General features: G+C 41.8%; 4 protein-coding genes across 11 annotated transcripts; 1 reads left to right on the top strand and 3 right to left on the bottom strand.

Annotated features, from left to right (window-relative positions):
* Positions 1 to 266: 266 nt before the first annotated feature.
* LOC124186944 (zinc finger protein-like 1 homolog) lies at positions 267 to 1,805 on the bottom strand. The gene is made up of 3 exons (XM_046579105.1): positions 1,665 to 1,805; positions 1,256 to 1,561; positions 267 to 1,078 (listed from the first exon to the last, which is right to left on the bottom strand). Exons 1-3 carry the CDS (start codon positions 1,764 to 1,766, stop codon positions 509 to 511), a joined length of 978 nt encoding a protein of 325 aa, XP_046435061.1. The 5' UTR covers positions 1,767 to 1,805; the 3' UTR covers positions 267 to 508.
* A 315-nt stretch (positions 1,806 to 2,120) lies between these two features.
* Positions 2,121 to 3,742, top strand: LOC124186947 (translin-associated protein X). The gene is made up of 2 exons (XM_046579109.1): positions 2,121 to 2,474; positions 2,619 to 3,742. The coding sequence occupies exons 1-2, from the start codon at positions 2,459 to 2,461 to the stop codon at positions 3,521 to 3,523; spliced, it is 921 nt and encodes a 306-aa protein (XP_046435065.1). The 5' UTR covers positions 2,121 to 2,458; the 3' UTR covers positions 3,524 to 3,742.
* Positions 3,653 to 6,106, bottom strand: LOC124186939. 6 transcript variants are annotated; one of them, XM_046579095.1, is made up of 7 exons: positions 5,842 to 6,106; positions 5,507 to 5,599; positions 5,285 to 5,359; positions 4,950 to 5,126; positions 4,663 to 4,859; positions 4,163 to 4,552; positions 3,653 to 4,071 (listed from the first exon to the last, which is right to left on the bottom strand). In XM_046579095.1, the coding sequence occupies exons 1-7, from the start codon at positions 5,908 to 5,910 to the stop codon at positions 3,768 to 3,770; spliced, it is 1,305 nt and encodes a 434-aa protein (XP_046435051.1). In that variant the 5' UTR covers positions 5,911 to 6,106; the 3' UTR covers positions 3,653 to 3,767. The 6 variants fall into 6 exon arrangements, with proteins under 6 accessions (XP_046435051.1, XP_046435048.1, XP_046435052.1 ...); XM_046579092.1 differs by having other exon boundaries at positions 4,663 to 4,871; positions 5,842 to 6,103; XM_046579096.1 differs by having other exon boundaries at positions 4,663 to 4,871; positions 5,507 to 5,618; positions 5,842 to 6,102.
* Positions 6,107 to 7,042: 936 nt separating this feature from the next.
* Positions 7,043 to 13,282, bottom strand: LOC124186936 (WD repeat-containing protein 20). Of its 3 annotated transcripts, XM_046579084.1 has the most exons (4): positions 12,512 to 13,282; positions 11,869 to 12,063; positions 9,865 to 11,250; positions 7,043 to 8,265 (listed from the first exon to the last, which is right to left on the bottom strand). In XM_046579084.1, the coding sequence occupies exons 1-4, from the start codon at positions 12,779 to 12,781 to the stop codon at positions 8,194 to 8,196; spliced, it is 1,923 nt and encodes a 640-aa protein (XP_046435040.1). In that variant the 5' UTR covers positions 12,782 to 13,282; the 3' UTR covers positions 7,043 to 8,193. The 3 variants fall into 3 exon arrangements, with proteins under 3 accessions (XP_046435040.1, XP_046435037.1, XP_046435038.1); XM_046579081.1 differs by lacking the exon at positions 7,043 to 8,265 and having other exon boundaries at positions 8,876 to 11,250; positions 12,512 to 13,280; XM_046579082.1 differs by lacking the exon at positions 7,043 to 8,265 and having other exon boundaries at positions 8,876 to 11,250; positions 11,869 to 12,051; positions 12,512 to 13,278.
* Between the last annotated feature and the right edge of the window lie 101 nt (positions 13,283 to 13,383).

Below are 13,383 nucleotides of genomic sequence, written 5' to 3'. Positions count from 1 at the left end.
ATCGACGAGATAACAGTGAAATATTCAAAAATTTACGATTCAGAGTATTCTTACATGTGTAGGTGAATTGTTTTATTTCACACTCGTATTATGCTTTGTTAATTCAAATTTCAGAAGATTCGCTTTTTTCTTTGACATCCAAATATTTATAGTTATCGTGTAACGATAATGTCGGCTTACCAGAAGCGTACATGTGAATGAAAAGTAAAAGTAAATTCGCATGGAAATGTACTTCGCTGAGTCGACATATGCTACGTACTGCACGATTAATGGAAATATACAATTTATTTTTATCGTTATATGTAAATTATATACTTTTCGTTAAAATAATCAACGTAAGAACAGTAATTAATCATTTACGTTGCTCGGTCCAAATCGACGACCACGAGATAAGTGAACCTCGGTTCTTCCGATCTTAACGGCCATCGTAACACGATTGTACGCCTACTGTTATGGACTCGTTGTTACGTTCACACAATATTGTTACTCTTATATTATCTTATAATATCTATTCTTGTCGCCTTTCAACTCTCACTAGATTGTTCCTGTTTACATCAAAGTTAGGGTCTCCATCGGTAGCTATTCTGCCAAGCCACGAGAATAACATAATTATACCAACAAATGCTAGGACTAACAGTACGGTAACCACAACATATCGCTTGTACAACGATCCAGAGGAGCCTCGCCTGCGTGCCGGAGTTCTAGAAATTAATTTCCACCATCTCATGAACCATTCAATCGCGGATTTCCGCTGATACTTGTTTTCGTCATGGTCATAGGATAAGTCCTTCGGGTCATCGTACGCCTCGAAAACTTTCTTGCTTGCCTGATTTGAAAAAGGCATCGAAGGTTCTACATTCACAACGGAATAGGGGGGTCCAGATTTCTGCACTGTCGAGTGAATGCTGCTGCTGCTGCTGCTGCTACCGCCGGAATTGATCAAATTTATATTGCTGCTAGTCCGAGGGGTCGCTACACTCGGCAAGGCTGTAGCTGTGTGGTTTTGGTAAGAGGTAGACATCTCGGTCACCGAGACCTTACGTTCCTGGATCGGTTTTTGCTCCCTGTCATCGCTCAACTAAAAAAAAATTAAACCTCAGAGTGAATCTCTGTTAAAGTCACGAGACGGATCAAGAGGTAGAATTTTTGTGAAATCCCAAGAAGCCTTTGGGAAATTCAATCATCCATGCACAATAGTAAAATCCAAACTAACACAGGAGAAATTAATTTCTGTGCAAATAAAATGATGACCAACCAATGGCAAGCCGAGACCAGCCCTCGCCCAATTGACTCCGGCGAGTTTCTCCTTGAGGACGTCCGCGACCGGGGAAACTAGATTTGGCTGTGGGAAAATGGCAATCCCGCAAACTGGACACGTGTATCCCGCGGGTGCAGTTGTAGCTGGTAGATTTCTGGCATAGGCATCTACGCAGGCCCAGTGAAAGATGTGGTAGCACGTCAGCCTGACGCAATCCCCATCCGTCAACGCTCCAGAGCACAGGGTGCAGGCCGGACTGTAGTCGCTGTCCTTCAGCCAGTGAAGATACGACTGAATTACACACTGTAAGGCATGTGCAGTTTAAACATTTGTCAACTTGGAGAAAAGTGAGGCTAGGAATGGACCGCGCAATTGCGGCTGATCATAGAAAAGGGACGACACTTACCTTGGGATGATTCGTGACCATGCAATGCTCGCAGACGTTGACGCGGTGCTCGAAACAAAACTGATTCGTAACTCTTCTCTTTGGACATTTGCACAACCCCATTTTGAAGCCTTACAAAAAGACTGATCAGCTTTGTAAATAAATAATTACGCAGGTATGTATTTACATAGGTAGAGAGTGAGTCCCGGGAGACCAGGTAACCCCTGGACATTTACGCTTTAACGTTTTTCGGCTGGAATTCTTTTGTCGTCAGCCTTGCACATCGCCAAGGTAGAGTTCGAGCGCTGACACTGCCATCGCCATGTTTTCGTCGGCCACGTCGTCTGACACTTGAGGCTATGGATTTGACGGAAGAGGCGAACCAAAGCTCACCTTGCACAGCACGAAAGCCCCGTGAGGACATCACAAACACACACGGACAGCCGGCCGTCGCCTCCGACCAATAATAGCCTGCGGATTTTGCCACACTGGAAACACACCGGTAACATTACGACTCCTTAACAAAATACGCTTACTTATTTACTTATTTATTCGTAACATCTGCCAAAAGACTTGATTAGAGCCGAAGTAGCGATTTCAGACGGTTTTACAACTCTCAGCGATAAGCCGTAATGCAATGTAATAAAATAAGATTGTCGTAATTTGTTGCAAGGCATTCGGAGCCCGCATTGTATTGGTTAAGGTAAAGCTATTGTTTGCTACCGTGCATTCGAGTGCCATCACACCGAGAACAGAGAAAAGTTTCCCTGTAACCGGAAAGCGAATTGGAGAATCGGCATCGAAATTATATCACGATGTCGCATAGTCGAGGTGAGTGATAATGTATAATAGCTGTCGGCTTGCAAGAGGGTGACAAGTCTTCCCACACAACACGGCCCGAGAAATGTCAAAAGTACGCTGGTTCTTGTTGCCCTTAATTTTCGCAGTTTTCACTTATGAATATATTATTTCCAGGTGGAGCGGGTGGGGGGAGAAGAAATCGAGGCCAATACTTTGGGCACAAAAATAGTAAGATTCTTGTCGGTGACAAAGGGCGCGAGGTACTGGAGAACATAAATGAAAACTCTTTAGTGATAAAGCAATTTCGAGTATACGCCGCAGAATTGGACAGTAAACATGATCGTTACGAGGCTGTAGTGAAACTGAGCCGCGACATCACCATCGAGAGTAAGAGAATTATATTTCTTCTCCATACGTTCGACAAGGAGAGCAAACGGGACTTGGTTCTCGGAGAGGCCAAGACTCGGCTCGACGTTCTGGCTAAGACTTTGTTCAAAAGTATTGCTCAAGAGCTGGATGGACAGAATCCGTTTCAGTATTTGCGGGCTTATACTGCAGGTATTCAGGAATATATAGAGGCTGTCACCTTTTATCAATATCTTGAGAGCAATAAGCTGGATGATTGGAAGGACTTGGAGAGATCTCTGATCTACGTTGTTCCTTGCGAAATAAAAAGTACCCCTTGGGATCGAGCTCTGGAATCAGCGGCTTACACTTCCAGAGAAATCAGAACCATGCTAACGCCACACGAGTATATATTGGGTATAGCCGATCTTACTGGAGAGCTAATGCGAAAGTGTATAAGCAATTTGGGATCAGGTGATATAGCCAGCTGTTTCCAAACCTGCAATTTTGTCAGAAGTATCTACATCGGATTCCTTGGCTGCGTCGGCTCGTCCGGTAAAGAAATAAATAGGAAATTGTACACGTTGAAGCAGAGTTTAATTAAAATGGAGAATGTCTGCTATACGGTCAAGGTACGGGGCTCCGAGATACCGAAACACATGCTTGCCGACGTAGCGATCGGAGCATCCAATGAATATGCAGCCGAAGATGACGAAGGGTATCATCCGTTTTAGCCATTAACAACGCCGAGATCAGTAAATGTACCGAATGGCATGTCTGCGAACTTTCCCAGTTTTTAAATATGTACAAATATTGAACTGAACAATCAAGTGACAAGAATCTGTAAAGAATTGGCAACATGGTTAGTAAAAAATGATATTTATTATTAAAATACATTTGTACAATTTTTTCACTAGCACCGACAATTTGAATACAAGTACAATATGAATTAAGACACTGAAGGTCGCACCAGCCTCCTTACTTATCCCAATCACTTTTTGCTTCATCCGAACTATCTGTACAAAATGAAGGTTCGTACTCTGACTCGTCGATAGATTCCTCTGGAGATGATTGGTCTGTAGCAGATGTTGTTTCAGGAGTCTTTGCTCGTATCGGCGTCTGGGGTCGCCTCCTCCGCTGAATCGTATGTTTGAAATCTTTCCTATGTTGTGGATTCTTTCTGTAACATCGTACTCCATAACGGCATTCTGGCCTATCGTCCAAAGCGGCGTAATCCGAATCACCAGGGTGGCTGAACTGTGCCCTGTGTTCCTCATTTTTTCTGTAACGCAGATTTCTCTCGATCACTGACATCACTATTTACAATTTCAAATACTTTCAGAATCCGAGGAAAATGTAATGCATAATAATACCTGTAACATTTAGTCCCGTATGTGCATCTGTTCCTCGTAGGAGAGGATGAAACTGTAGCAGCCACATTTACAGCTGTATCAGTATTGGATGTAGAGACGGTAGTATGTTGGTCTGTATCTGGTGCTCTATTTGAATTGGCAGTAATTTGTTCGTTACGATCGCTAAAGTGTTGCCCACAGTCCCATTTTATTTTCTTTGCAGCCTCGTCGAGACCTATAACCTCTACACACTCTGCAGCACTCCTATCCTCTGTTGGAATCTCTGCTGTTTTAGCAGCTGCAAGGGTTGGCGAATAATCCTGTTTATCAGATTCAGTCATACTTTTCGCACTGGAAGCTTGTGGCCTCGTCGCTAATGCCTCATCCACCATTTTTCCCCCCTCCGGTACGCTTGGAAATAAAAGAGCTGATCGTTAGTATTGCTACTTGAATCGTTCAAAAAAATTTTCTCCAAGTAATATATATATTCATGACCATAATAGTAAAGCAATAATGAAAACCTAGCTCCATAGATATCATTTGTAGTTTGTTCGACAGCAACAATAGCTGTGTCCTCGTAGTCCAAAGGATTGAATTCCTCCTGCCCTGGATCCACCCCTATACTACTAGGAACAGCGTCAAGATTTCCATTCGGGGATAATATTGCCTCTATGCTTCCATCTAGTCGATTTTTTTTCTCAGACGGTTCGTCAGTCGACTTCTCGAATGACTGGTAAAATTTATTTCATTGACTCATAAAACATGATAAGAACATGTTCGAAAGAGTAGCAAGATAGCCACTACCCACCTTTCGCTTACATCCAGATTCATTATCCTCCATAGTTGCGTCGACGTGAACAATCTTGAACCAGTGTTTGTCGCTCAGCAAAGAAAAAAGATCCCCCACGTGAATGGGAACCGTTGAACCCACCTCAAGTTGTACCCATCCGGATGAACCAGGTGATTTCTTGTAGCACGAGGTCAACTTGTGGATGAAAAATAAGAAAAGGTAATGTCGTATTGTTTCGAGTGAATAACTCTTGGCCATATCCAATAATTTTAGAGATTCGGGAGTTTTTACCTGGATTCAAAGGTTTGACTGTAAGGAAAGATTAATATCTAACACAAAGTATTTGTACATACCGGACTTATTGTCATATCTCCTTCAGCTGTAACATCAATAGTAATGGCGTGCTTCCGGACGTCTTCGTCCTTGCACTGAGAAGTTGAATATTCTAGTTATAATTACAACGAAAGTGTGTAGAGAGAGGTGTGTTTTTTTTTCCATACAACCACTATTACTGCTTGTTCACTGGCAATGTTTAGTTGCTTAAATATTAAAGAATGAGGCCCACTGTTTTTTACCCCAGTAAGGACTCCGACATCGATTACATTGGCACCAGTTTGCAATTCAGCCTTGTGAACAGAATCGCTGTCTACCCGTACGATCTGAAATTTTTTCATGTTGGTCAGTAAACTGAGGAATATATAAACGCGTGAAATTTATTTAGCAAAAAGCCATAATGTCACAGCTTGAAATTTTGACAGATATAATAAAAACATCAGAATTATAAAGACAGATTTTCTTTTGTGTATAAAAATTTGAATCTGATTGCGAGGGATGTGGGCATAGAAAAAAAGAAAAAAAATTGAGGGTCAATAATGCAAAATTCAAACATTATACATAAACCTCAACCTACCTGCGTTACGTCACATTTTCGATGAGCGCACGGGTCCCGCATGTAAACAAAACCAGACCGGTGTGACATTAGTCGCGAGTCGATTTATCATTGCCGGTGTGCTGCGCGGGCTATCATCCGGGTGTCGCGACTTCCGCTCGACTGCACGTAGTTTGGACCAAGTGTTTTGGCTTAGTGTTTCGTGATTTTCTTTGTACTACTAGCTTTGTACTAAATTCCGCCGAAAATATCGAATCGACCTATCGCCCGGCCATCTTGATCCATGTTTGTGTTATATAGAGATCAGTGTTCCCGCCACAAACAACTACGTGCATCAACTAGGCTTGTTGATTTTCAAGTAACAAAATTCGACATCACGCAAGAATATACGGCTTTGCATTATTTGTTATACGCGTATTAAAATTCGTAGTCTATTTTCACAACGATATCGCATAAATAATAAAATTGAAGTTGGTAACGGGAAAAAATCACTATTCTCTTGATTTTACAATGATTTTTAAGGAACCACCAAGATTTCGAAATATGAGTGTGTTTTGTTTCATTGCGGTTTACTGAATTCCAGAAAATTCTAAAATCGCGAAATAACGGTTTTTCGTCGTCATGAATCGTTACGATAACGTTACTAACTTCAATATGATCCGCATAAACGGACGTTTTGAATACGGACATCCACCGACACGACGTTCATTTATTTAAAAATGCTGCTAAGTAATGTTCAGGCGGGAACCGTTTCGGTAGTGTCTTCGACTTTTCATTTTATTGTTAACGACTAGAATATCGGGTATTAGTGATCGGTCCGCTGAGTCTGTGAGTGAATTTCTCCTAAAAACTGTTGAACGTGTGTGCTTTGAAAGTCGATTTCTTTGAATTCCCTTCTATGAAAAGTTACCGCGGATCACTATGGTGTGTTGCATTTTGTGTGTGATGTGTTGGAACAATGTGCGGTTTGAAACATGGAGAGAACGTAACGGATAATACATAATCACTTATCCTGAGCAGAGATCAACGAACGAGACATATGTGAGTTGCTGCAAATAAAAATCTATCAAATATAATTCTGCTTGGCGTTGCATTTTCAAAAAAACTTTATAGTACTGGCTATAAATGGAATAGGAATCCATGCTGTAGAAAATATGGGTTTGGTCATTGATGTGAAAATATTAACAAGATACAACGTCGAGTTGAGAATTAAATGCTCTGATTTATAGTGATCGTAAAGAATGTACACATAATAATGTATGCATATTATCGTACAAATGAAAATTCGCTAATCATGCTCGTTGCGCAGTCGTATATATGTATAGTCTCTCGTATATGTCGACGGTGGCAGCAAAATAAATTTTGCAACAAAACTAGTTATTTTTTTAATAAACTTACAACAAAATTTATCAAGTTTTCTTAATTGTACAAGTAAATTTATACAAGTTGTACGTAATATGCGCATATGCCCAACATACAATTTACTGCGGTTTAAAGTCTTCATTTTCGCATCACCGTATTCATTGCAATGCTAATTCACTTGAAAAATCAACTTACCCAATGTATCATGGAATAACGTGCAGGCATATTATACCTAATTCAAAACCTAATACTGAATTTATGTAAAATCTTTGTCTTTGAGACAAATTTGCACTAGGGTACTTGAAAATGTACAGTATCACCACGTGGAATATTAGATTTGCTAAATCGATCTGTCCTACAACACAGTGCATAACTTTATCGGACAAGTTGTAATTGCAATATTTATTACTTTTTGGCTTGACACCCAGCTGCGTTCACTCATACAATTATATCTCAAATTCTAGTTGCTAAAGGAACTTCCGAGCTTTGCATACACAGTTTTTTGGCTAATTGATTAAAAAACAAATGAGAATATACGAGATTGACAATGCACTGACAAAATTTAGTTTTCTATAATCCTAACAAAAGTGATCTACCTACACGAGCAAATGGTGCTGAATTTCAAGTTTTCTATCGACAACTAAAAATTCGATCTTAGACCCAACGATTAATCATCGGTAGACGAAACGATAGCAGCTTTTTCATGCTTCACGCGATGTGGTCATTGATGAAACCATATGTAAATTAAATCGAAGATTCCATTGAAAATCCTAACTGAATTTAGATTAATCGAAAGAGAACAAGAAATGACGTACTTGATTTGTATATAATACTACATGTATAGCATAGGACTTGAATCAATTTACAATAGTCTTTTAGAGTTATAATACTTGATTGTAAAGCAACAACTGCAGTGGAATGGAGTGTAATATTCTGCTGGCAAAAGTGTGGCATTTCGATGTAGGATGATAAACTTGTCCCAGGGAAACTTTGGTTGATGTTCATCCGTGGCTACACTATAGTACCGCCATCGTCCACTAGGCTCGTTACGTGAAAGGCTGCTCCCATTTGTCCTATGCTTGCCTGAAATTCAATTTATCAACTTAGACCGGATCGTCGATCATTGATGTGATGTGATGACTATTAAAGCTTATGCTCTGGATTATTGAATATACCTCGAAGTTAGAACCTCATACTGTGGAAGATACAAGAAAAAAAAACAACGCGTTAACTTTACTCGATAAAATAACGCTACTGGTTTTTTTTTTTTTTTTTTTTTTTGTTTTTGAGACTACCGGCTATGAAAATCTCCAATTAGCAATATAGGAAAAGCTAAAAGCTGAATCAAACAAATTTAAAGTCTTGTACGTACCATGCGCAAACTCAGGGCAGCATCCGTGGCCTCTTGGGTCAGCCAAAAGCAACGCGGGGAATATTAATTTTTTTTATGAAAGAAAAATTAACACAGATCTAAGTAGCAGCATCGGTGTACAAGCAAAGGAAACGTTTGGTGAGACGGGTGAAGTTTTTGTACCAAAAGGCTAACATTTGTTGAAATCTGGGTATATGAATAAGCGGCATGTTTCTATTCGGCAGGAACGCAACTTTGTTAAGTAAGGGATAAAAGTGAAATTAAAAATAGGAAACAGATGGAGAAAATGAGACGTAAGTTCAAGCAGGAAGCAAGCAGCAGTTTTTCATTCAACTTTTTGCTTTATTTTACAACAAGGCAATTCATCGTTTCCAACAAAGGAATAAATGTCACATTATTAATATTCTGGGACAATAGTCTCGCTATGTAATTCATTGCTTTACTACGATTGGCTAAGCTAAGCTAGTAACACTTTACACGGGCCTGCGGAAAATAGGAGAGCGGGGAGAGAGAGGGTGGGACCTGCCCGGCTACCAGACCTCTACTGGGCATAAACAATATCACTCTCAGAGATGCAAACCGGACATAAATATAATCTATAATTTAGACTTCTTTTAACGTGATTTCAATTTTCCTCCTTCCTCATTTCTCTTCTTTTTTTGACATATTCAATTCAACGCATTGATTAGGATAGGGGCGTCGGGATAATACTGCGTTCAGACGAAAACTGGATGTTTAGTCAAGTGAATTTTACTTAGTTCAAGAATAGAGCTCAAATTTTGCAACCAAAATTAAAACATGTAGTGGAGATTTTCTAATACTCAGACTCTAACTCTCGCGCTGCCTGACTAAAACAGATAATTTCCAGTATGTTTCAATTGACGTCCAAACGAGACAGTATCACACGCAATCCGTGCTCCTTCGTAAATATTTGTATTCATATACAGTATGGACTGAATTAAAGTATAGTTGAAAGTTCTGTAACATTTTTCTAGTTCCTTTTATTTTCATCAACGACCGTCACGTTAGTTACTGCTTGTCGTTATCAGATAAATTTCAAGGGCTTCGATAAAATAGTTACAGGCCTTTGATTATTTGTCCAACAATATAGTTACGGACCTGAGCTATCTCTAGTATATACAAATTAATTGATTAATAATTAGTTAATAAACTCGATTCGATAGAGTTTTAATAACAATAAAAGATGGGTTACATCAGAGATCATTTGGTCGATTAGAATTGGCGTTGGTATGAGGATTGGTGTGGTGATGGGGCCTGTGGAGGGTGCTGCTTATCGTCAGAGGACCTACCATGTGGCCAGGTCTCGCCCACGTGTAGACGTATCCGTCCTGACATGCTGTCACGAAACAATCTTCTCTAAACACTAATTCAGTCAGCCTCTCGTGGGCCAGTTTCTTGCACACCAATGGTTCTAGAACAGGGCACTCGTCGAAACGTGGACACCAGGCGGTCCCTATCAATCTCATAGGATCGTCCATCGTACCGCCGGACTTTTTATTCGTACCTAGACCCCCGCCAACACTGTTTGAATTACTAGAATTTGAGTTACTACCAGATTTCTCCCCACTATTATTTTGTATTGCGTTGTTGCTCGTTCCACTTCCTCTCATCGTTAGGCTAAAGTTTCTTTTGTGATTGTCACCTTTCCTCTCCCCGAAACCCAAGCCCGCCAGCCTTTGAGTCAATGAATTCACGGTAGACACTGCCGCATTGGTGCTAATACTATTATTACTACTTTCATTGTTACCACTCGCGCTCTCTTTAAAACCTATATTATTCAAATTGTTATGCTTGGCATTGTTGGAATTATGATTGGACGTTGCTCCATTCCCGCTTGTAAATGTTCCCGATGACGAAAATGTCCCCGAACCTGCGGTCGACGTCCTTTGCTTGGCACTGACTGGCGGCCGAAGAACGTCTTCGGTTATATCCCATAGACAGAGTTGAGTGTCCTGGGAGACACTTCCCAGCCTGTAGCAGGTTCCTCCGGACACCCTTAGCTCCGACCCGCACGAATTTCTATTGGAATGAATACCTTGAGAGACTGTCGACAATCTGTTGGGCTTCTCATGAAAGTGATTATTGTGATTAGTGTGAGGCATGGATTCGTCGTCGGAACCACTGAAATCTGGATCGTGATCCCCGTAGGACGTTGTGTAGGGATCGAACGCGACCACACTGACCCAACTGTGATGACCCTGGCCCCTGGCCACGACTCTTTTCTCATTGAAGCTCCATATCGTCACCAGATCATCTTCTCCTCCTACTACGACGTATCGTCCATCCGGTGACCAACAGACGCACAAGAATCCTCCAAAATAGCTCCTCGCCGATCCCACTAGTTCCATCGTATCGTAGTGAAAAACTCGTAGGAAGCCATCCTGGGATACCACAGCCAAATTAGAGCCACAGGGACTGAATGCAAATTCATTTATACAGCATCCCTCAGCGCCGATCACCCATCGGTACAGGGGGTTTCTTGTGGACTTTGTTTTGCATGTGTGAATTGCATAGCCATCCCCTGATTTGAACGGCTGATAATGAGGCGGTGTCGTTCCACAAAGCAGCTCTTCGTTGTACAGGTACAGTTGACCAGAGCTATGCGAAACCAGGAATAGATTGCTCGATCCCGGAACCCATTTGATGCAGGTCACTTTACTCTTGTCGATTAGCCTCTGAAATTACAAACATCAGTTGCTGATTATTCTTTGTCGCGTTTATCTTTCAACTAATGTCAACATCTTCCCAGTAAATTAAATACTTCGAGTCCTTGCCATATCTATTCGTCAAAGGGTTTTACAACTGGTAGAGAATAACAACATAGCTAATAAATACGAATAGATTACAGCTTTAATATACGCAGAGATTTTAGTATCTTGGCGCATTGTCAGTGATCGGAGAGATAAGCGGAGTATTGCATAACACAGTATGTAATGCCTGTTTAATTATTTCATCAAGTTATAATTGCGTTACAACAGTACTGCCAACCTTGAATGATGTAGGGTTACGCGGAGCCATCTGTGGCAGATAATGAAGCAAAAAAAACTCTCACTTGTCGCGACAGATAGCATATTACGTGTCTGTTGCTAATTGCCTGGTTATCACGTGCCGGCAAAATAACGGTGCTGTATCTCAGTCATTCAGCAATCAGCAATAAGCCTGACAAAGAGCCCTTAGCTAGCCTTTACTCGTAGAATGTGCCTAGCTTTGGCTGCCCAGTTATTGAAATGAATATTGCTCATCAGGATAGGATGGATTTTTGCTTTTGATTTGACTTGATCTGTCATGCATACCTCTTCATTGTAAAGTTTGCTAAGCTCCTTTTTAATTGGATCTATGAGCTGAATCTGTCCTGTGGAAAATCCGACGAGCAGTGGTGCGCTGTCTGCAGTGGCTGTAGTTTGGTTGAAGTTATGGCAGGTTGGATTTGTTCCTTTGTAGAGCTTTTTGTCAACAGGTTTGTTGAGATCCACAGCCTGAAACAGTTGCTATTATACTTTGAGATAGATTTTGAATGAGAATTATTCAGAAAACGGTTCCTAAGCTCTTATAAAATGAATTTGTATTTCAGTACCAAGCAATCGTAGCTGTGTGCCAAGATTAGGAAACCTGACAAAAGTTTGCATGTTTCTATTAGTGTTATCATTGATCAATTTTTTCACCAGCATAACACAGGCCAACAAAGCATAGGATGAACTAAAAGTGAACGTAAATGTAAATGTAACATAGATAAAGTCGAAGTGAAGTATAAATGCGAAGAATATGACGAGGTTGGAGAGTTGTGGTGGTGGTGGTGGTTGCGAAGATGGAGTCGGAACGACGAGGCGGAGGGGGGAGGGGGGGGGGGCTGTTTGAGGTTATGTATCGTTAAGTTAGCGCCGAAAGAGTCGCAGGGATGATAGGGCAGGTTTAACGAGGTGGCAGAAGAGGAGGTACCTTCTTGACGCCACGGTAAACGTATACGTATAATTCTTTGCCAAAGTTGAAGCACATGCGGTCGCCGAGGCCCTGGGCTCCCGTGGGATCGGCTGGATCGGGCAATGTGACGAAGGACACCCTGACCGAGGCGCTGCCCTGGCTGTTGGTGTAGCCCACCCTGTTAGGTCGGGAGTACTCCGAGAGGGTCATCAGTTTGTACGTTCCTTCTCGCGTGACAAATTGTGTTTTCAAGTCGTCCTTCCCCCCTCCATCGAGCTGCACCGCCATCTTACCACTAGAGAAACGACGGTGGAGTTCATGAGAATCGAGGAAATGGGTGTTTCCTTTCCTATTTTAGTTAACCGTCGATTGATCCGCGATTATACCAATCCCGGCTCTTCGATCGAACGACGACGAGAGTGTGGTTACTGTTTTCTTAACAACACCACCACCACCACCATCACCATCACCACCACCACCATGCAATATCGCGGAATCGCCGAGTCCCGAGTACAAGATCCGAACCCGCAGCGAAATTGTCTGCGAGCTGATCGTCGCGGCTCGCTCCAGTGTTGTTGGTGCGCGCGCACACCCCAGCCGACCGACACTCTGCCAACACCGGGCAATCCTACATAATATCGCTCTGCAACCGGATATTTTCTCAACAGATGGTTGAATTACTAATTGATTTAATCGCTCCTTCCTTCTTCCTGTCACACATGTTGACGACCGTTTAACCGTCCCTCGTCGCGTCAACGAGCAGCCGCTGTCGCTCGAACGATACTGATCGTACCACTCGCCCGTTTCGTAATGACCGACCACCTCCTTCTGGCCGCATCCTAGTCGACAGGAATATCGCAGCTGCCCGGAAAAAACTGTTTCGTCCGATT

This window comes from Neodiprion fabricii, chromosome 7, assembly GCF_021155785.1.
Source record: "Neodiprion fabricii isolate iyNeoFabr1 chromosome 7, iyNeoFabr1.1, whole genome shotgun sequence".
Lineage (NCBI taxonomy): Eukaryota > Metazoa > Arthropoda > Insecta > Hymenoptera > Diprionidae > Neodiprion > Neodiprion fabricii.
Note: the sequence above shows the minus strand (reverse complement) of the source record. Positions and strands in the feature narration are given on the sequence as shown.

Coding starts and splice junctions, on each gene's coding strand:
- LOC124186944 (XM_046579105.1), bottom strand. CDS start 1,766: ATGGGGTTGTGCAAATGTCCAAAGAGAAGAGTTACGAATCAGTTTTGT. Junction 1,562..1,664: donor TGGTCACGAATCATCCCAAG/GTAAGTGTCGTC, acceptor CATGCCTTACAG/TGTGTAATTCAGTCGTATCT. Junction 1,079..1,255: donor CTGGTCTCGGCTTGCCATTG/GTTGGTCATCAT, acceptor ATTTTTTTTTAG/TTGAGCGATGACAGGGAGCA.
- LOC124186939 (XM_046579092.1), bottom strand. CDS start 5,910: ATGTCACACCGGTCTGGTTTTGTTTACATGCGGGACCCGTGCGCTCAT. Junction 5,127..5,284: donor GAGATATGACAATAAGTCCG/GTATGTACAAAT, acceptor TTCATCCACAAG/TTGACCTCGTGCTACAAGAA. Junction 4,553..4,662: donor AATGATATCTATGGAGCTAG/GTTTTCATTATT, acceptor TTTATTTCCAAG/CGTACCGGAGGGGGGAAAAA.
- LOC124186936 (XM_046579081.1), bottom strand. CDS start 12,781: ATGGCGGTGCAGCTCGATGGAGGGGGGAAGGACGACTTGAAAACACAA. Junction 12,064..12,511: donor TTTACCGTGGCGTCAAGAAG/GTACCTCCTCTT, acceptor AAAGTATAATAG/CAACTGTTTCAGGCTGTGGA. Junction 11,251..11,868: donor GCAAACTTTACAATGAAGAG/GTATGCATGACA, acceptor TTGTAATTTCAG/AGGCTAATCGACAAGAGTAA.